This window comes from Protopterus annectens, chromosome 2.part1 (assembly GCF_019279795.1).
Source record: "Protopterus annectens isolate FY-2018-M chromosome 2.part1, PAN1.0, whole genome shotgun sequence".
Lineage (NCBI taxonomy): Eukaryota > Metazoa > Chordata > Ceratodontiformes > Protopteridae > Protopterus > Protopterus annectens.
This window is the reverse complement of record NC_056729.1, coordinates 266,846,466-266,870,244: the sequence shown is the minus strand read 5'-3', so window position 1 is coordinate 266,870,244 and position 23,779 is coordinate 266,846,466. Positions and strand designations below refer to the sequence as shown.

The 23,779-nt window shown below is 38.7% G+C and overlaps 1 protein-coding gene across 4 annotated transcripts in view; it reads left to right on the top strand.

The window, feature by feature from the left end:
- Window positions 1–23,779, top strand: part of SLC9B2 (solute carrier family 9 member B2) — a 504,139-nt gene that overhangs the window by 264,813 nt on the left and 215,547 nt on the right. For all 4 annotated transcript variants that reach the window (XM_044062120.1, XM_044062122.1, XM_044062121.1 and 1 more), the window contains exons 7-8: window positions 6,063–6,238; window positions 12,603–12,709. In XM_044062120.1, coding sequence (XP_043918055.1) covers window positions 6,063–6,238; window positions 12,603–12,709 — 283 coding nt within the window. The remainder of the gene's footprint in view (window positions 1–6,062; window positions 6,239–12,602; window positions 12,710–23,779) is intronic.

Below are 23,779 nucleotides of genomic sequence, written 5' to 3'. Positions count from 1 at the left end.
AAATCAGATTATAAAGTGTGTATGTCTATAATGGCTATAAAAATGGCAAAAGTGATGCCAAAATTGATAGCTGTGGATCAAATGTGTTTTTTGTAGGGGAGGCAAACATCTGACAACATTAACAGAATATTGATGATTCAGAATGTAAGAATATACCACTGTTGTTGGTGGGTCTTAATGCAGAGAAAGCATTTGACAGAGTAAGCTGGGACATTATGAGTAGGGCAATGGATGCATTCACATTTGCATTTCGTGATAAAATTATAAGGCTGATTAGGAGGATTTATGAGGAATCGGAGGCAAACACTAAAGCGGGTGGGTTCCTCTCTGATAATTTCTACTTGAACAGAGGAACTGGAGAGGGTGTCTTCTTTCCCCTGTGTTATTTGCATTATATTTAGAACCTTTGACAAAGAAAATAAAGGAATCAGAAATTCAAGGATATAATTAGTATGGTCGTCAAGAAAAGCTGGCTCTGTTTGCAGGTGATATTATATTATACCTGATAAAACCAGAAAAGGACATTACAGTGTTGTGGAACATTTTGAGACAGTTTCATATCTTTTTGGGATACAAAATTAATGCAGCTAAAACAAAGGAAATAGCAGTAAATTATGTACCCCCACACAAATTGGTTCTGCAATATCCATATTTATGGGGATATAATAAAATGAAGTATTTAAAAGTATGGATTAAACTGATTCTGGTGTGGCAGGTAAGTATATTTGGGAATAGACTAAACAAAATGAATGCAAAAACTGAGAAATTGGAAACTTTGTTATATGGATACGGATAGTAAGAGACAAGCAGTTAAATTGTTTTTAGTCCCTTAGTCTTATACACATGTCTAGCATATTTTTATACATGTCTAGCATATTATTACCAACCAGAGTAGAAGTTCTGGATAACATTTAATAAAGAGCTGAAGGAGTTTATCTGAGAGGAGAAAATGACAAGAGTCAAGTGGGATAAGCTGATTCATCCAATAGAACAAGGCGGATTGGAATTACCCAATTTGAAGGGGGTATTTCATAGCTACACAGTTAAGGCTCCTATATATAGCACAAGCAGAAACCTATAATTCAAAGTGGAAAGGGACGATGATGATGAAACGGGGGAAACTCAAGAAACAAGGAGAGATTCTGGTTTTGGATGCAGACTAACAATACTCATACAGAATATTATATTCATAAAGTAGCAGAAAGTATTCTAAGAACTAAGCCAACATGGGAATGGAGAAAGGAGATTCTTCTGATAGGGATGACTGCAATTAAGGATACAGACAAAAGGCAAGAGGGGGTGGAATTTATTGGAGAAAACTGGTAAAGGAACCAAAGTATTTGGAGAAAATAAATGGAGAGGGAAAGGTAACCAAATGGGAAGATGCCAAGGATTTATTTGGACTGCAGGTTAGAGATTGCCTTCCCTATCAAATATTGATGTCACAGTATAGGTGAAAAAAAATAAATACAAGGGTCATAAACAAAGGACCAGCACTGGTAGAGTTTTTAGTAGAATCTATAACGGAAGCTGCTGTTAAAGGAATAATTAGTAGGATTGAGAAAATAGATTGGATAAGCAGTAAACAAACAAACAACGGGGGATATATGTTTGTCTCACTTCTTGGGAAGATTCCCAAAGCAGAAGGCTATAGGTTCTGTTTCTACAACAGGTGCTTGGATTTATATTCTGATACTGGCACTGCACTACAGCATTAGAGGGCTGCTGCACTTCTGTTGTGCCAGTTGTTAGATAACACATTAAAACAAGGTCTAGCTCACAGACTTGGTGGTAGCCTAGGTCAGGTTTTAGGAAAGAAGTGCAGGGGCTCTACGTGATTTGGTCACATAGACTAACATTGATGTGAGACTTCAAACCGCATGTAAAAATAGGGAATAGGGGCTAGATGAAAACAATGACTTTATTAGCATTTGATCTATTATCTGTAAGACTCATTTAACTTCATATGGGAACATTTGTAGAACTAGTTACTTTCAAGCTTTCTGAAGAGATTATGTGCTATAACCTTGCTTAACTGCTTCTTCTTCTTTCGGCTTTTCCCAGTTAGGGGTCACCACAGCGGAACTCTGGTCCGCTAATGATTGGCAGTAGATTTTTACGGTACCGAGTTGCCAGCCCATCGCCCAACCTTCAACGAAGGCATGCCCATTTTATGCATGTCTTTCGAACACCACTTGACCATGGGGAGGACATATAGACTCCACACAGAAGGCACTCCAGCCAAGAATCGAACGGGAGAACCTCTTGCTTTGAGCCGACAATGCTACTGCTGCACCATAACCTTGCTTAACTGCTAGTAAGACCAATTTTGAATAGTAATATGCAGAAATATGATTCTGAAACTTACCTCCTAGGGTTACAAAGAAGGAGAAGAGGTAAAAATCAGGTAGAAGTTATCTTATGGTCTTTGTTGGTTATATATTCATTTTCCTCTTTAATTTGAGTTGCAGTTGGGCTGCTTTTATTTGTATTGCTTTAAATGATGAAACTGCTGAGGAGTTCCTTTTCTATAAAATGGTTTCTTATTTGTATCCTAACCCTCATCAGTGAACTCAATAATCTTACTTCATTTTGAACTGTTTCATAATAATTTGTAATATTTCTATTACTTTTCTTACTTTAAAAAGTCTACAGTTTTCCCAAATAATAGGTTACTTAACTCAATTAATCCCAAGGTAGTATGGTGCTGTTAGACTTACTCACGTGTGTTCAGGGTCCTTTACATTTTCATGCAAATTAGGTCCTTTTACATTTATCTTTATGAATCTCAGTAATATGCAAGCCCATATGGCACCCTGTGCACATAATTGGTCTCGGGTAAATGTTTGTCTTCAAGTACTTTACACTTTTGTCGTAAGTAGGCGTATTTATCAACACGCCTGCACATTTCTGTAGTCAGAGTAAATAATCTCCACTGACAGAATTTGCATATAGATATAGCTCCACTCTTTGCTAATTGATACTACAAAAATCTGAAACCCAGGACTGTGAATACCAGCCTTAGGTTCATATTGCCATGGAATATTTGATGTTTGCAACTAAAATTATGTCAGTGTGTTTGTTTTCATTTATATGAAATATGTTATCACCTGACAGCAAGAGGTTCTCTGGTTTAATTCTTGGCTGGGTGCCTTCTGTGCGGTGTCTGCATGTCCTCCCTACATTAGCATAGGTTTCCTCCGGGTGCTCCAGTTTCCTCCCACATTCCATAAGCATACATCTGGTGCGTTTCTCCATGGGCCTCTTTTGAAAATAGGCTCTGTCCTAGTCAGACTTTCCTGGCAAACATATGTTAAATAAATAAAAGGTATATAAATGTATGATTGCCTATGTCATATGTGATAGAAAGATATTTCTTTTTTGCATATTAACAGCTTTACTGCTTTATGACTAATCAACATGCTTTATGAAATGTGAAAATGCAGAAGCATAAAAAGCCCCCCCTCATTGAATTGCAGTTTGTTGTTTTTTTTTTTTGTGACTACCTTATTTGTTTAATGTTGAGTTTGAAAGTGAAATCATGTTCTAATATTGAATAAAAATATGTTTTTAAAGTTAATGGAGAAAATACTTGAAAAAGTATGTGTTTATTTGTTACCCATTATTTCCTGTACAGAAAAATTAGATTAGCTGGCAAACGTATGATTGTATAGGGTTTCAGAAGTGGTATCATCTGCTTACCATCTCATTCTCTTTTTCTGTGTTTTACATCTGCAAAAAAAATAATATATCTAATTTTCTGTAGGACCTGTTTGATAACTGCAGTAGTGTGTTACACACGGTGCATTATAGAGCATTACAGAATGGGCAACCTGTGTACAACACTACTTTGATTGGAGAATGAATGTTCTCCAGCAAGAGGTGTTAATGAACAGGTAATGTCCACTGAAAATGAGTTTGCTGCTTCGTGGCAACATGTTAAGCTGTTGTGGAATTTGGAGTGTAATGAAACTAATGGCGGCCATTATTTTACACTCAGTAAGCAGTGTTTTTGCTGTTTAGCATGTGTAAAATTTAAAAAAAAAAGAAAAAAAAAATGAAAAAATAGAAAAGTGTCTGTATGTGTGTGTGTTAATGTCTATTTGTGTGTGTGAGTGTATGCTTACATAGAAGTGAGAGTGAGATCAATTGTGCCATTATTTTACACTCGGTAAGTAGCACTTTTGGTTGTTTAGCGAGTGTAAAATTAAACAAAACATAAAAATTGTGTGTGTATGTGTGTGTGTGTGTGTGTGTGTGTGTGTGTGTGTGTGTGTGTGTGTGTGTGTGTGTGTGTGTGTGTGTTTGTGTGTGTGTATGTGTCCGCACGTGCGTGTGTGTATTTTCTGTGTCTATGAGTGTATTTGTGCTTGTGTGCCTAAAAGCGGAAGTGTTTGTGTGTGACACAGAGAGAGAGAGATCAAGTAGTGGCAGGAGCATTTAAGAGGTATGCATACCTCTCAACCTCTTAGCTCAAGAAATCTGGATAAAGCCTAAAAAAAGGGAACAAAGGCTTAAAAATAGGAACAGATCTTAAATATCGCTGTTATAAAATTAAAAAGTTTCTAGAATACAGGGATTTGTTTTAGTATGCATTTTCTGAATGAAATAAAGTCTAAAGCTCAAATGTATGTCATTATTTAGTGACTTCAGTTCCCGATGATTGCCAGCAAACCACAAACTGTATGTGTAGGAGACCAAAAAATGAAGTAAATAACTGGACATTTTTTGAAAATCATATATTTTAGATGTAAAATACTTGCTCCAGCACTATTTACATATACTATATTAAGTTTGAAACACTGGGTGGAGGAACTATTTTACATCAGAACTATAAAATAATAATAATATAGTAATAAAGAAAAAAATAAGTAAAACACAGCAATTTTGCAGATAGACCATTCTCTAAGTGAAATAATGCCCTCCATAATGTATACTTGTTGTTGTTGTGTCTTTCAGCTTTTCCCGATTAGGGGTCGCCACAGCGGAACTCCGGTCCGCTAATGACTGGCAGTTGATTTTTACGTGCCGAGTTGCCAGCACTGATGCACAACCTTCATCAAAGGTACGCCCATTCACGCATGTCTCCACGCAGAAGACGCTCTCGCTGAGAATCAAACCTGACAGCGTTTTACTGTGAGGCGACAATGCTACCACAGCACCACCACCGCGGATCAATATATATATATATATATATATATATATATATATATATATATGAGTCTACTTTGATTCACTGAAAATTAATTTCACTGAATTTCAATTCACCCTCAAAAAATCGCGGAAAGTTCAAATCACTGAAAACTCATTTCACTGAATCACATTTCACTGGATGGAAGTACTGTTGGGCAAATAAAATGTATATGCCCTTTTCCCCACTATAGTACGATCCTGGAGTTAGTATATATAGTTGGGGGGGTGGGGGCATACCTCTCCACCTACTTAGCTTTTATATTTATGAATCTCATTTCACTGAAAACTAACAATATAAAAGCAAAAGTAGATGGGGGCTACGCCACCCACACCTTCCAATGTGGGGGACTGTGCACCCTACACCCCTTAATTATATATACTAACTCCAGGATCGCACTACAGTGGGGAAAAGGGCATATATATTTTATTTCCCCAACAGTACTTACATTCAGTGAAATGTGATTCAATGAAATGAGTTTTCAGTGATTTGAGCTTTCAGTGATTTGGTGTGAGTGTTTTGAAATTCAGTGAAATGAGTTTTCAGTGAATCAGAGTAGACCCATATAAATACATATATATATATATATATATATATATATATATATATATATACACACACATACACATATAGTGTGTGTGTGTGAATAGTAGGCTTAGCGTTGAATATTGCCTATAATAAAATATGTAAAAGTACTTCTAGACTTCATATATTTGTATAACTAGACAGGTAAGTGTTACTGAAAAGAAAAATTAAAAATGATAAATACTGCATTAACAGGATAGTCAGTCTTTCCCCAGCTTGTTAGAGAACACCTACATCTTTTAAACTGCACCCATTTCCTTTTGATCAGTGTTGTTATCTCTGCCAGGTTTGTTCTAGGAGCAGTCTCTCCTGCTGTAGTGGTCCCATCAATGCTTATTCTACAGAAAGAAGGATTTGGTGTGGAAAAAGGTGTCCCGACGCTACTCATGGCTGCAGGCAGTTTTGACGATGTCCTTGCTATTACAGGCTTCAATACATGCCTTGGTGTGGCCTTTTCTTCAGGTACATTGTGATTATGAAATCAGCTTGTTTAACACTCTTCTGTATTCATTGCAGTGTTTTTTGATTTGTGTTTTGTCCTCTTTACAGTTTCTTTCTGTGCCTATCTTCTGCATCCCCCAAGGAGTACAAGAAAGCTCATTTCATCTATAACCCTATCAGCTTTCATTCTTTGCCAAGTTGTAACTGCACAAAAAGCAGTAAAGGAAGATATTCTTGAAACATTCAGTATTTTTGATAAACTTTATTTTTTGATAAAATATTTCTTGAAACATTCTGCATTTTTTGACAGTATATCTTGCACATAACTAAAGCTCAGACAATCCATTTAATAGAAGTTTCCAGGAAATTGTACGAGTAAATCATAACATAGGGGTTTACCCACCCAATGTGCTCTTCTTTTTTGATAAAACCTTTCAATGACTGTGCTGCTGTCCTTCGAAGGTGTACCCTGGTGTTGGAATCTTGGTTGGTACATGTGTGTGTGTGTGTGTGTGTGTGTGTGTGTGTGTGTGTGTGTGTGTGTGTGTGTGTGTGTGTGTGTGTGTGTGTGTGTATATTAATATATATATGTGTGTGTGTGTGTGTATATATGGGTCCTATTTGTTTTGTTGACAGTACGGTTCATCGAACCGTACTTTGTCGAAATTACTTTAGCGAAGGTGCATTTTGTCAAAAATGCACTTTTGCTAAAGAAAAAACAAAACAAAAAAAAAACATGCTGTTTGCATGTACCATTAGTTGTACATCAACTTATACTGTTGATGTACAACTAAGGAAACTCTTGTTGAGATCGTAGTGCAGTGGGGATAAGGGAATATTTCCTTTTCCCCACTGTAGTACAATCTCGGAGTGAGAATATTAAAGTAGGGGGGTAGGGGGTGGAGCACAGCCCCCCACATGGGGGGTGCAGGTGGGCTTGCCCCCTTGCATAATACTGTGTAGAGTATTTTTTTATTTAGTTTTATTTGTTTATTCCGCAAAAGTGCATTTTCGATGGAATGCAGTTTCACGGAAGTGAGTTCGACAAAGTACAGATCAGTGAACCATACTTTCGATTTAACAATGTAGACCCATATATATATATATATATATATATATATATATATATATATATATATATATATATATATATATGTGTGTGTGTGTGTGTGTGATATGCAGTTTCAGGTGGTTATATCGAACATTGCTTTCTTCACTTTTGCTGGCTTTACCTGTCTCTCTTGTGTGAGATCACTGCAGGAAGTGGTAATTTGCAATTTCCCCTGCAGTATTGTGATCTCAGAGTTTGTGTACAGAATTTGCAGGGGATGAGAGGATGTAGGGGGGGCTCCCTCTGCAAAATAGTTTTTTTTTTTTTTTTTATTTATTTTTTTTTTACTTTTGATCTTTTTAGATTGACATCTTTGCATTCAGGATTTTTTCATCGATGTTTGGAAAAGCAAATGTGTGTGTGTGTGTGTGTGTGTGTGTATGTATATATATATATATATATATATATATATATATATATATATATATATGTATGTGTGTATATATATATATATATATATATATATATATATATATATATATATGTCTCAACTGTCATGATTTCAGTGGGTTCAAATTTTTAATTCTACAACGTGTCCAATTTTTTTTTGGGTTAAACTCTTTTTTTAATTTAAGACTTCAAATTGGCAATTAAAACTCAATGCTGAAGCACCCCTGGCTTAAATTCTACAACGTGTCCAATTTTTGGGGGATGTTAACTTTTTAGAATTTTAAGGAACTGATTGGGCAATTAAAACTCAATGCTGAAGTACCCTTATTAATGACTTGAATATTAAATGTGCCCCCTTAGTGGTTGCATTGTACACTAATAAAGGCGCTTATCACAGGCTCCTTTGTCATCCTTGGTTTTGGAAGTTTTTTTTTAAAATTTTTCTCATTCTTCTTCAGTGTTGTTCTTAGTTATTATTTATATATATATATATATATATATATATATATATATATATATATATGTATATCGATATATATTTAGTTGGTACTGGCAGGACCCTTCTTCAGTTCTTTGAGCCCCTTGTGGTACTGCTAAGGAAATGTGATTATAGTATGCTATTGTCTTTAGTACAATAAACACTATGATACTAATAACAACAATAATAGAAATGTAACTGTGCAATAAACTAATATGAGGTAATTTTTAGGTCTGTCAGTGCAGGGGAATAAAACTTTGAGCTGTTAACAAGTTGCTTCCTGTAGTTTTTCTGTAATCCAGGATTTGATTACTCAGGCTGTTTGCCTACTTCATGCATCTGATCAAGTCATTTAACCAAACAATGTTCTGAGACAATTAGGAAATTGGGCTAGTCACCTCAATGGTCTCCTAGACTACATACATAGTAAATACATAAGTAAAACTTTAAACTAATGATCAGCTAGTCACTATTAATGGTGTAGTGTAGAAGGGACAACATCAGGATTTTATTATGTTTCACACTGCCATGTGATCTATAGAAGATCAGAAGGCTGTAGGTTCTGTTTCTACCACACGTGCTTGGATTTATATTTTGATACTGGCACTGCACTGCAGCATTAGAGGGCTGCTGCACTTCTATTGTGCCAATTGTTGGATAACACATTAAAACAAGGTCTAGCTCACAGACTTGGTGGTAGCCTAGGTTAGGTTTTAGAAAAGAAGTGCAGGGGCTCTACATGATTTGGTCACATAGACTAACATTGATGTGAGACTTCAAACCGCATGTGAAAATGGGGAATAGGGGCTAGAAGAAAACAATGACTTTATTAGCATTTGATCTATTATCTGTAAGACTCATTTAACTTCATATGGGAACATTTGTAGAACTAGTTACTTCAAGGTTTCTGAAGAGATTCTGTGCTATAACCTTGCATAATTGCTAGTAAGACCAATTTGTCTATTAATATGCATAAATATGTTTCTGAAACTTACCTCCTAGGGTTACAAAGAAGGAGAAGAGGTAAAAAGGAAGCAGAAGTTATCTGAAGGTCTTTGGTGGTTGTAAATTCATTTTCCTCTTTAACTTGAGTTGTAATTGGGCTGCTTTAAATTATGAAACTGCTGAGAAGGAGTTAATTTTCTATAAAATTGTTTCTTATTTGTATCATAACCCTCATCTGGTACTGACGAATATGAGGCATGTATGTTTTTGTAAATGAAGATCATGTTTACCTTTCTTTTCCAAATCATCAATAATATCATTTAGTTAACCAAGCAAAAATGTTGTGTAACTGTATTATTAAGATATCTGGCTATAAGCCAAGTTCATTGGTGTAGAAGGATAAAGCTCTGACTACAGTCCAGGAGACTCCTGGCCAACTGGTAGCCTGGACTCCTGAAAGAGTCGGTGTGGCAAGAGGAAAAATGAATAACAAGGCTTTGCTTGCCTGAATGTCTTTGAAGGAAGAGGTAGATGCTGCACCATACACGGTTACATGCTGCCAGTTTGTGTACAAATGCACACAAGCACTATGCATAACACACCTCTTGTATAGAAGAACAGTACACTGACATTACTGTATACTTGTACTGCTCATCTTTACAAGCATGTATTAACCATAGTGTACCGGGGCTTCCAAGATGTCTGCATACTGATCAGCAGCATAATTTCAGCTCTCCAAGTGTGAAAAAAAGAAACTAAGAAATAAGAGCTAGTAATTCTGTCAGTTTGAGTAAAATTCAGTTACTGGCTAATAAGTACATTACCTGGATGCCAGCAAAGAAATTTAGAAAACCTGAAGGAAAATCAACTAGAAAAGATAAAGTGAAAACATTGACTAGGAAGAATCCTGCAGCGGCTCAGCAAAAAGCAGTTCAAGCATCAGCTTTAGTATAAGACATTGCTTCCAGTAATTTAAAAGAAAAAATAAATCAGATGTACTCAGAGGTAATTAAAATAAAGGAAACACTGAAGAACTATGTCAACACATATAACAAAATGCTGGAAAACTACCTATTAAGATGAACTGGCTGGCAGAGTTTGTGACTTCTCAAGAAGAGCTGTTTCAAAAAAATTTTAAAGTTAGAAGACCGAGCACTCAGAGAAACCTGATATTTTCTGTTGTACCAGAGAAATTGGAAGGAATAGGGTGTGCTAATTTTATGAAAGCACAAATAAGCAACTGGACTGGTATTCCATAGCCGGATTTGTTAATTGAAACGTAATATGGAGTGTACGCTCCAAATCAGACTATGAGAAAGCAGCCAAGACCTGTACTAGTAAAGATGCAATCATACCAGCAGAAAGAGTCGATGCTGACAAAACTGTGGAAGAAGGGAAGAGTATTAAAAATTGGAGACAGCAGAGTGTTTGTGGAAAATGATTATTCTCTGAATACCAGGCAGAAGAGAAGCAAATTTATCCCAGAAATCAGGGATTGTCAATTGGCAGGTGAGAGATTTAACTGCTGTATTCAGCTGTCTTCAGACTATTTTTTCCTGGAGGATCAAAGACATTTTTGATGTGGAACAGGCTAAAGAGGAAATACAAAAGTTTATCCAACAAAAAGTGAACCATCAAACAGAAGGGGACACTTCTTCTCATTCTTCTGACAATAAAGTTCAAAGAGAGACTTTGGCAGTGAAACCTTTTCCAATGTTCTAAAGGAAAATGCTTGAGAGACAGAAGAAAGCACAAGAGTTGACCGTAAAACTCAGGAGTACCTTGGGTTTGAACAAGAGTCTGGTGTTGGGAGATGAAGATGAACTGGAAGAAGACCAACAACACTGAAATTAATGAATAAATGGGAGACTGTAAAGTATCTATCACATTTGTGAAATATGGCTTTACAAAAAAAGGTGACTGAGAAAGATTTAATTTTTGTTGACTTTGTTAAACTTGTGGGTAGACTGCAAAGTATATACCCCACTTTTTTATTAATGTTTAGAAGGGCACTAAAAAGAAAAAAAGTGACTGTAAGTAAAACAATTTTCTGTTCTTAATAGTATTTGTATAAAACATTTCATAATATTTAAACTTCATGTTATATAGTAAAGCAGTTTTGTGTGGTATGTAGTCGGGGATAATTTAAATGTGGGGGGTGAGGTGAATCTCATTCAGTGCTTGTTATATGTATTAAAAATATTAAAGTAAACCAAAGCAAACACATTAAAACAAGGTCTAGCTCACAGACTTGGTGGTAGCCTAGGTCAGGTTTTAGGAAAGAAGTGCAGGGGCTCTACGTGATTTGGTCACATAGACTAACATTGATGTGAGACTTCAAACCGCATGTAAAAATGGGGAATAGGGGCTAGATGAAAACAATGACTTTATTAGCATTTGATCTATTATCTGTAAGACTCATTTAACTTCATATGGGAACATTTGTAGAACTAGTTACTTTCAAGCTTTCTGAAGAGATTATGTGCTATAACCTTGCTTAACTGCTTCTTCTTTCGGCTTTTCCCAGTTAGGGGTCACCACAGCGGAACTCCGGTCCACTAATGATTGGCAGTAGATTTTTACGGTACCGAGTTGCCAGCCCAACTTAATCCCCCCATGTCTGCCAATCATTAGTCCACCCCAATCAGATTTAGCCTACTCATTTCCAGTACTAGGGATGCTCCTGTTGCAGTTCTAAGGAGAGAGGGCCATTTATAAGGATTGTCATTCAGGGAGCCAAGAAGATTATCTGTTCCATTGCTAGCATCACAGCTATGATAACACTATTACAATAGCCTGAACCTACTCAGACACATACATCCTAGCCCATGTCACTGCTGGGGTCACTGTACCTTCCCTATGCAGTTGCCGTATGAAGGCTATCACCATACAATGTCCACATGCCTGTCCCCACCCCAGACCATGTCCACATCATGCCAGACTCAAGAAAAGAAGGGTGACATACAGTATTCCAAAGGTAAAAGTCGCTGTACTAGTACCTTCATTAGTAACATTATAGAAATGCTAGATGGCAGAGTGTGCATCCTGGAAGATGCATTAGAAAAAACTGCAGTGGTAGCCACAGTTCAGGAGGAGTAGAAGACGGGTGGTAGGTATAAAGCAGGGTGGAAACTTAGTATTGCACTGAACAATTTTAAAGCAGTCTCAGCAATAGAAATTATAAGGTGAAAGGAAGCTGGATATGACAGACTTTTTTTTTTTTGCAAAGGATACTATAAATGCTGAATTAGTTTAACTTGGCCAGTGCTTCTGCATCTGTCTGTGTGCAAAATGTTACATTTTCTAGTTAGGTTTAATCCTGTTCCTGCTTACCACATAGAATTTTAGTGACAAATCTCCTGCTTGTTTTGTTACAGTACTTTTCAGGTTAGATCCATAGGTGTTTTGATATATATTGTATAGTCCTCACTTGCTAATTGATGCCTTCTGTTCTGCATTAGGTTCTACTCTTAACAACATTCTTAGGGGTGTCTTGGAAGTACTAATCGGTGTGGCAGCTGGAGCCATTACAGGGTTCTTTCTCCGATTCTTTCCAAGCAAAGATCAAGTAAGTATCAAATCATTGACTTGCTTGCTTACAGTGTCTCACCACAAGAGCATTTCATGCACTCTACAAAATCAGTCAATCAATAAATTATTCAGAACGCTAAAGAATGAACAGGGTCATTGTGCTACCTTATTCTTTAACAGCTCATAGGTGAAATGCGTAACTGTGGCCCAATAAAGTTGATTGCCACTGTGAGTTTACAGCACATTTTAAAACTCTCCCAGAAGGACTGTTCATATATACAGTCAATTCTTCTGCTTTCCAGAGTTACCTATATTGTTAACACAAACCAGGAACTGAGAAACTAACCAATAACTTGAAACTCCAAGTGAAACCACACACCGCTCCACAAATAGTAAAAAACGTTTATTGAACCAATGAACTGAGCGCTTTTATTTGATTGTATCCTAGACTTCATCAGAATCAATGTATTACACAATTAAACCATTTAAATATCTCCATAGTGCAATCACCTGACCCTACCTAACCAATCAAACACTATTCATATATAACTAGTACGAAAAAATGAAAAATAACCACTGGAACACGAAGAACTGAATCAAATAAGAAAATAAACGTTAAGCTCTTTAATTGAATGTGGTTTTCATTCAGCTGCTATAGCCAAACTTCATCAGACATTAACTGAAAAAGTGTCATTAATGCAAATGTGGGTAAATTGTCAACACGACCCACATTTAAATGTTCCATTCCTCCTTAAACCTCTGTTGAAATAGGAAATCTCTTCATTTTCCAAAATTTTTTTTTTTATAGTTTTCCCTTTCCTATAAACTACTCAGCGTTCCTTTCCAATGTAGTCCAATATACCATCAAAACAGGAAGAAAATACCCCAATTCATTTTCAAAATATGTACCAAATCTAGATGTTCAACAGAATATGTAGTAATAAAGGCTTGGGAAAACTCTTAGGTTGCAACTGACTGGTTAATTGTACCTCCACTAATGCTGTCTAATTCAGATCTCAAGAGTGGTCTGTAAATCAACCTGTCCCTTTTTTCTCACGAACTTCTGTGAAGATATTTTTCACTAAATAGGATGGATACCCTCTGGTCACAAACATATCCGCCAACTTTTCACCTTCCATAATAAACATCTCATTCTCTGAAATCATCCGGGCCAACCTCACATATTGTCCTCTGACCAAACCTCTTTTTTGATGGTACGGATGACCACTATTATAGTGTAGAAAACTGTTCGAATAAGTGGGTTTTCTATATATGTTGCTAACATATCTCCTGTTGGCATAATCCTTACTTATTTCCACATCAAGGTAGCTAATACTATTGTAACAACTAGTAAAAGTAAACTTCAGAAAGGAGGTAGTATTGTTACAATATTCAATGAAATTATAAATTTCATCCTGTGTCTCTTTCCACGCTATAAAAATATCATCCAAAAAAATGAGTATATGTAGCCCAAGAATGTCTATAGTTTGATTCAAATAGATATCCCTTTTCCCATTCCAACATAATAATGTTAGAAAAGATTGGGGCGCACGTCACTCCCATCGCTCCCATAGCTACTCCACATTTGTGGAGAAAGTATTGCCTCTCAAAATAAACATAGCTGTTTTTCAAAATGACCTCCATAAATGTAGTTAAGGCGTTTACCTCATCACTAGTGAATGCTCTTGTAGAAAATAAAGTCTTGAAACCATTCAACACCTATTTGATGGGAGATAACATTGAACAAATTGACAACATCTAGAGTCAAAAAGATTATATCATCAGAAAATACAAGATTCTTGATTTTTGTCAAGAAATCCCAGGAATCCCTACATAAATGATGATACAGATCCAAACACTTTTTAAACTTGAAATCAATGTATTTGGCTAAAGGATTATTTTAACCCTCCTCGCATTCACAGTAGGTATCAGTGGGGGATCCAAGATATTTTTATGTATCTTGGGCACTGCAAAAATAGAGGGCAAAGTAGGATGTTCACGAGTCAAAAATGTGTGCAAATCATAATAAATGGAACCCTGGTCAAACATGTCTTTCAGTAAATAATCAACACATAGATAGGAAAGATTTACACCATTGAGGGAGGCTTCTTCATAAGTGTCACCATCAAAGAGCAAGCTATTCATTCGGTTATTATAATCTACTTTCCTCATTATCACAAAGCCCCCACCCTTACCGGACCCAACAATGGCCAGGCCAAACATGTTGGCAAATATCCTGGACATCAATTTTTGTTTTGTGGGGTTGAGGCAGTATACAAAGATCCCGCGGGGGTCCTTGGGTAGATCTTTTAGACACCAAGGAATTAATCTGGCAGATCAAATTGCAGGCTCACCCCCCCCCCCCGGGGGCTCAATGACCAGTTAAATATTAGTAGTATTTTGAAGCTTAGATCATATGTTATTTAGTTTTATAAACATAGGTTTTAGCTGTCATTGATAATATGGTATTGACACAACAATTTTTAATATAAGGATGCATTTTTACATTGTATCTTATAAGTGTTTTCATGATTTTATATTTTAAAAGCTTTTTATGTATGAATAGTGTTTGATTGGTTAGGTAGGGCCAGGTGATTGTATTATGGAGATATTTAAATGGTTCAGTTGTGCTCAGTTCATTGGTTCAATAATAGTTGTTTTTTACTATCTGTGGAGTGGTGTGTGGTTTCACTTGGAGTTCCTCGGACTGTATTAGCTCTATTGTTAAAGCTATGCAGACCATGAAACATAGAATGATATACTGAAGCTACTTCATCTAGGGTGACTTTTTGTAATTGTCAGATTTATTTTATTTTTCAGCTAGACTTTCCTGTTAAGAGCTGCTGTTTTTGTTGCAAGCTGTTGCTTTAAATTCAACTGTTATTTACACATTTTATTGTATTTTTTTTTGTATTTTTTGATGCTTACATTAAGTTTACTTGATCTGCAGTGTCTTCCACTTTAACAGAAAGCTCATAGTATTTATAAAAAATGTCAGTCCATATGGTAGACTGTCTTTCCAACTGGCAGATTATGTGGACAGATTGAGTACCATCCATTCTATACACTATTGGTCTTTTTGCTTAGACAGGCTGAAGTCCGCGAGATCTCCTTTACAACATATCCCATAGCATTACTGTGTGTGCCATACAGCCTGATTCCTAATACTAAGTGCATTACACAGTGCTTTCTGTTGCCAACTAGTGTGCATCCTGGCACCCATTGCATTACACAGTACTTGTCATTGTGCTGTTCAGCTTGCTACCATTATCCATTGTATTACATAGTTATGCTATGTATTTGTCTGCCTGCACCCCAGCACCCAAAACACTGCAAAAATCTGCCTGTTAGTTAACAATTCCCAACAAGTGGTTTGGGTGTAGTGCGGGGTTCTGTCGCTGTTGTTCTACTCTTGTAACCCACTACAGAGTGTTAGTTTTCTTGCCAATCAGCCTGTTTTGCTGCATGGCACTTAGTACAGCCACTTAGTAACCTGATGTCTGGCATGTATTTAAGAAATATATTGCCAGTCCTGTTTCTGTTATAAGAAAAAAATATTAAGGTGGTAACTGAGATTCATACACTTTCTGCAGATACTGCAGGATATGTGGCAGATCTGCTGGTAGAATGATGTTCCTTCGGGAAAGATTTTAAAAACAGAACTTCAAGAAATAGGTTTTGAATTAATCCATACCTAAGAACAAATCCGTGTGCTTCACACTGATTCCTCAGAGCTATTTATAAGAACTAACCTTGTGTAAATAATGATTCAGCAAGTCATGTAAGAAAAGGAAACTATCCATTGTAATATCAGCAGTTTACAGTAAAAAGTTCTAGAGAGCAAATATGCATTTTATGGACCCCAGACAGAAGTCCATAGTGTAATCCAGATTGTGTTTATTTGAAACGACAGTGAGAATCAAAGGAACAGACTTTTGAAAGTGAATGGGCATGTTGTACTCTTTGTCCATAGGTTCATAGTTTATTACTAAGCTAACTGCCCTTAGCGAGCCATTTTAATCCTAGTCAATTATCCCTTGTGAGATTCAAACGCTGCACCTTGGGTTTGTAAGGCAAACAGCCTAGCCATTAAGCCACCCTCCCAACCAACAGAACTATGAACTATAAAAGGTACAATACTACACTTTTTGGCATTTAACTTCAGACCATCATCATGGCACCATTTGTTTGTGTGAAACCTTTCTGTAAAATCTGGGAATCCCAGGGGGAGTGTATGATAGCTTCAAGGTTACAGTAATCAGAAAACATAGTCGCCCAAAAACATTTGATGTCAGCTTTGAACTCAGAGCAGTCCCAGTGGTAAACCCTACAGGACAACACTTGTAATGCATTTTTCAGAGAAGAGTTTGCAAGAACCCCCCCCCGTAATGATTTGCTGGGTTTGGTTTGTAAACCCGTTTACTAGCCAATTTAGATTGATAAGTTTATCTATGATGCCTGAGTGATGCATGGTGTCAAATGCTTTAGGCAGGTCAAGGTAAGACATGAGTACCAACTGCCTTTCTTCAGGGTTTCAGTGACCTTTTCAACGAGGTTTACCAGGTTAAGCAGACAAAATATGCACTTCACAAACTAAAAGTTATCTGGGACTAGGAATTTTATGCTGTCATTGTCTAATATTTATGAGGTCCATAATAATGTTTTTCATTGTTTTACAGATAAGGCTCGTGAGGCTTATGGGTCTATGGTTATCATGCTCAGTAGTCCCTTTTGAAGGTAGATGATCACTACATTTCTCCAATCCTCAGGCACAAAGCCTGATGGGAGGTTGAACAAATTGTGGAGCAGGTCAGTAAGCCAGTGCTTCATACTGGTGAGGAAGCACTAGTACCAGTACTCATAGTGGGGGCCCATTGAGCTAGTGTTTTTCACACCTGAGAGAACCCTTAGGATTTTTTCCAAGGATGATCATTAAAAGGGAGGCTGATAACAGATAGGGCTTGTACAGGCCAGGTGTTCATAAGGGGAGAAAACGTAAGACTAAATTAGTAGTTAGTCATCCATGTTGTTAGGGGCACTGTAGGTAGAACTGTTATGTATCAATTTAGAGCAGTGCTAGGTGTTGATTCTAAGGTTTCTAATATACTTGAAGAAGGTCTTGTGATTGTTTTGTTCAGAAGAGGGAATTCTGAATTCAGATTTGGACTTGGAAGAGTTATTTTTGTTTTTATGCGCTTTGTTTAACTTTTTGAGCTTGATTTTGATGTATATGCTTTCCGGTTTGTTTGTAAGGGAGAAGAGTTTTTTTTTCTTATTATTATAGAACTTGCTTGTGCTAGGTTTCTACCTTAGGGGTTTATTCCTGAACTTGGTACTGTATTTGTTACAGATTGAAACTGATGTCATTGTGCAGGTATTGAGGTGAGAATAGAACCCATTTATGAATGTATAGCTCTGTTTGACCTCGAATCTTCAAGGTGTATGGTATGCAGTTGCAAGGGGGGTGTGGGCACTGACAACCTTCAAGATGTCATGTCTAAGTGTAGGTGAAAGGCTAGCCATCAACATTATCAGACATTAGCACCTTTTATTAATGGACCATATTAACAGTAGAAGTAAATGGTTGTCAGTGACCATTAAGCAGTTTGAGCACAGTCTCAAGTTACCTAGTGCTAATAGGCAAGCAACAGGGTGAGGAAGTGATCTGTGAATCCATGAGCCAAGAAAATGTGAGTTGATCCTAGGAAGTTACTAGGCTAATGGCCCTAGGGCCATACAAGCCTAGCCAAGTTCTACCCTTATTTCCATGATCATCACCTATTGCCCCTGTCCAAGAGGGACACAAGCGGAACCCCCGTTGTGAATTTACAGTTACTCATCCAGTCGTCCAGATTGCTTTTGAAGAGGGCCAATGAGGTGCTGTGTTTCATATGAAGTGGGAGTCTGTTCCAAAAGTGTGGTAACTTCTGGGAGACAAATATGTCCCTCTAGCAGGTTCTATTAATGTCACATACCAGGTTAAGGTCTTTAGAGCAGGTATGACATTAGGAATGTGTTAAGCTGACTAGGGGATCTACCAACTCAGGATAATGGGTATTGTGTGTGGAGTAAATAAAATAAGGACAGATTGTGAGACTGTTATCACAGTTAAGCCCTAAGGACTGGAATCTAGGGAGTGCACTGTGCTTTGTGAAATCCAACCAGCTGGAGTGCAGAGGCACAGAGCTGACAGCAGTTTAAAAACAATGTATAACAGCCAATCAATAACAGCTTGGAGATTGGAATTTTGCATACGGCACAGCCGAGTTTTTCTCTCACAAAGCAAACTCAGAAGAAAAGAAGTATACTTCTTCTTATTTAGGTGCAAGTAAAAACAATGGAACACAGCAGTAAAAGCTTAAATAGAGGGAGCTAGCCAAGTTTCCTTCTCTCACAAGTAACTCGGTAGCCATAGCTTAATGCTTTCAGCACAGCACACAACAAAAGTGGTAATTTCAGCAGTTATTTAGTAAAATTAGTAAGAGTACTGGCAAGCAGTGAAATACAGAGGATATAAAACGTGTACACACCCCTGTTAAAATGCCATTTTTTTGTGAAATAAAAAAATGAGACCACAATAAATCATTTCAAAACTTTTCCCACCTTTAATGTGACCTATAACCTGTACAATTCAATTGAAAAACAAACAAATCTGTTAGGGGTAAAAATAAAGAAATGTACAATAAGCTGGTTGCATACTCGGAGGCGCTGATTAAAAATCTACCAAAACAACAGAGGCCTCCAAAGCAGATACCCAAGCAACTGCCACCTTAAGACATAGCACATGCAACACATAGTTCACAAAGTCAGTGTGCTAAACAGTCACAGCCCTTAAGGCCAAACAACATGCCAGACACACTTGTAATAGGTGACTCCATAGTCAGACACACTGACGTCCCGCTCACCAGACTGAACAAGGAAAAGGTCACAGTAAGCTGCCTGTCGGGAGCTAGAATCCGCCACATAGCACAAGCACTCAGGTCACTCCACAGCAAGTACAAATATGACTCAGTCATTGTACATGCCAGTGTGAACGACCTGAGATGTACCTCCCTGGACTACATGAAAAGAGACATAGAGGAGCTCTCTGATTATGTAGCCCAGGCCGGTATGACCCTGACCCTGAGCAGCATCTTACCCTCACCAAGAATGATGCCACAGTACAAAGACAAAATGATCAGATGTTCTTCATCTCACATTGCTGCAGTCCTAACACTTGGGTAGTCCGCTGTCCTCGGTCGGCCCGAATATCAAAGTATTAGGCTGACGTCGGTCAAGGCGCTTAAGACTGACATCAGGACGTCAGGGTACAAATGCGCATGACCGACGTCATATCCTCAGTCTTTTTTGCCGCATGGTCCAATGCAGAAGCAGCGTTGCAAGTGCCGTTCGGCGTTCTGAAATTTTTCGAATTCGGAGTTTCAGACCGAGTCAAAGTTGGCTAAGTACCCCGTTGGGGAATATTTTAGTTTTTTCTTGCCTCAGTGGTTTACCGGATGTCAGAAAAAGTGAATAACTGTATTTCTTGTGGGAAACAGATACGCATAGGGACTATCATACTTTGTGTATTCCTTGTTTGGGGCCTGAGCACGACGTTGTTGGGTGTCGCTTTTGTGCTAGGTTCAATAAGCGCACTATTAAGCGAAGGTTAGATTGTGCCAGGTTGGTCTTGAGCGGTGCAATTATAATATGCCGTCGGATGCTCCGGCCCGCTTCTTCAAGAAGCGCAAAGACAAAGCAGCTAAACCCAGGCAAGAAGAGTCGTCCGTGCGGACGCCGGTTCTTTAGAGGCGTCAGTGGAATCGGTGGTTCCGCCGGAGGCTTCTCTGGAGTCCCAGGGGGAGACTTTGTTATTGCAGGATGTGGCCTCTCAGGAGGCAGGTCAGGCGGAAGGGGCTTCTCAGGTTACTGTACTCCCCTCTCTTCCTAGGGTGGTTAGGCCCTCTCCTTCTGTTTCCAAGGCTTCTCCCAGAGGCAGGCCAGGTTTAGCTTCTGTTGGTGTCACTCCTAGTTCATCAGGATCTGTGCCCAAGAAGCACATGCTTAAAATGGCAGAAGATTTAATTACTTTGATTAGAGGTTCTTTGCCCCCTCCTGATAAGAGGCCTAGGGTGGAACCAGAGTTGGGGAGTTTTGAGCTGACTTCGGATGTTTCAGAGTCTTCGGCTGAAGACTTGCAGAAGTATTCTCCTTATTCTGATTCTGATGTAGATGATTCTACTCCTTCTGCTTCTCCTCCAGAGGATTTTTCTTTTTCAGAGACTCTTCATTCCATGAGGGAACATTTTAAGTGGGAAGGTCAGGACTTCTCTGATTCCAGGAAAAGGCTTAGGGATTTTTTGCTTTTACCCCAGCATAGGCCTTTGGCTATACCACCTGTTCTGGATGTTGTGGAAGATGTGTTTGCAGAGGCTTCACTTAATCCTGATTCTTTGCCTCCTGCTCCTGTTAAACCGGATAGGTATTACAGGGTGCCTGAGGCTCATAAATATCTTTATAAGAGTCCTGGGGCGGACCCAGAAACTGTTAGTCAGGGACCTAAGGGTGTCAAGGCCTCTGTTGTAAAAATCCGGTTCCTCCAGATAAAGAGGCCAGAGCTTTGGATAGATGGGGAAAGAAAGTCTATACTTCTTCCACCTTAGCTATGAGGGCTTTGAATTGCCAGTTTCACATGTTGAAATATCAGAACTATCTTCTTTCTCAATTGAAGTCTAAGGTAGATGCTCTGGCGGAAGGCATTGAGTGTAAAGAATTACAAGATTTGGTACATGTCTCTGAACAGGTGGGTAAGCATTCTTTACAATGTGGTTTTGATGCTGTACAGGCCTCGTCTAGGGTGGCTGCCACTGGGTCAGTTCTTCGCAGGCACGCCTGGCTGAGGGATCAGAATTTATCTGACCATGTTAAGACAAGGATTTTGGATGCTCCTTTACAGTCTGATGTGTTGTTTGGTTCACCTGTGGAGTCAGTCTTGAAGAAAATGGAAGACAAGGCTAAGTCTATGCAGGCTGTTAAAGATTTTTGCAAGTTCAGCCTCCGGGTTTAGTAGGAAAGGGCCTGCTAAGGGGTGGACGTACCCTTCTTATGATTCACAGTCTAGGGGTAGAACTAGACGTGGTAGGGGCAGAGCTCACAGCTCCTTCAGACCTAGAACAGGGAGTTCACCTGCACAATCTTCTGGTGAGGGCAGGGGCCAGTCCTTTCGTAAACAGGCCCAATGACCTACCTTTCAGCTGCCAGATCCTTCTTGCCTGGCAGCACCTTTGGGAGGAAGGTTGGCACTCTTCAAGGAAAATTGGAGTTTGATTACCCAAGACAGATGGGTATTGGATATCATACACCAAGGTTACAAGTTTTATTTCCATACCTTGCCTCCTTTCAAAGGCATGCCGGACGTTCCTCCTCAGCAAAGACTAGAGGCTCACAAACAAATTTCTCTGCTGCTTCAAATAGGGGCAATACAACCGGTCCCTCTGCCAGAAGTGGGCCTAGGATTTTATTCTCGCCTGTTCCTAGTACCAAAGAAGGGGAACACGTGGAGACCAATTTTGGATTTATCTATCCTCAACACTTATCTGGACATTCCCAAGTTCAAAATGTTGACGTTACAACAGCTTTTACCTCTGCTGGGCAAAGATCACTGGATGGTGACTCTGGATCTCAAGGAGGCTTACCTTCATGTTCCTATCAGGCTAAGTTGCAGGAAGTATCTGCGTTTTGGGCTGGGACTTCTCATTATCAGTTCTCTGCATTGCCCTTTGGCTTATCTACTGCGCCCAGAGTGTTCACGAAGGTTCTGGCTCCAGTGATAGCTTTCTTCAGGCTAAGAGGAATACAGATCTATCCTTATTTGGACGATTGCCTGATTCTGGCCCAAGGAAGGACGAACTTCTTCATCATTTACAATATGTGATAGCAGTGCTAAGATGCCTGGGGTATTCTGTGAACGAAATAAAGTCCAGTCTAGTACCCTCTCAGGACATGTGCTTTCTGGGTGTGAGACTGAATACAGCATCCCAGATGGCCTTCTGACCCCGGACAAACAAAAGAATCTTTCTCTTTACTTCCATCAATTGTCTCATCAGTCCAGGCTGACTGCAAGGACAGTCCTTCAAGCCTTGGGGTTCATGGCATCTTGTATTCTGGTGCTTCCCAATGCCAAACTGCATATGAGGAAGCTACAATGGTATCTCAAAAATGTATGGACACAGCACTGCCAAGATATGGACACTGTCATTCAGATAATACCTTGCATTCAAAAGGAATTTTTGTGGTGGGCTCAGGAATGTCACCTAAACAAGGGACTCTCTGTGACCCGGCCAGAGGCGAGTCAGATTCTAACGACAGATGCCTCAGACAAAGCTTGGGAGCTCATCTAAATGGAAAGTGGGTACAAGACACGTGGCCTGCCAGACTTCAACATTTACATATCAACTTGAAGGAGATGTTAGCAGTCCAGTTTGCATTAATAGCTTTCAAGGATTTACTTCTTCCAGGGCAGGTGTTGGTTCTAACAGACAACACAACTGTCATGTGGTACATCAACAAGCAAGCGGAACGATTCTTATCCTCTATGCAGACAAGCAATGATTTTGTGGGAGACTGCTCTCAGTTTACAGCTAAATCTTCAGGCAAGGTTTCTGCCGAGCACAGAACTCCTTAGCAGATGTGTTGAGCAGATTTAATTATGGATCCCCACGGTGGAAATTGGATCCTCATGTATTTCAGAAATTGACAGTGTTATGGGGAACTCCAGACATAGATCTGTTCGCTTCTCCACTAAACTACCAGCTGCCAAAGTTTTGCACAAAAGGTTTCATCCCACAGCTTGGAAAGTGGATGCTCTTTCTTTCAATTGGAGCAATCTTCATGTGTATGCCTTTCCACCTCTGCCTCTCCTCCCAAAGGTACTCCTAAAGGTCAGACAGGACAAGCCAAAGATGATTTTAATAGCTCCAGATTGGCCTCAACAGCACTGGTACCCATTACTGAGAAGTCTGGTGCAGGAGCCTCCATGGCCTTTGCCTTGATTCCACACCTGCTGTCTCAGGAGAACAGTCATTTACTCAATGTCAAACTTCACTCCCTTCACCTAACAGCCTGGCAT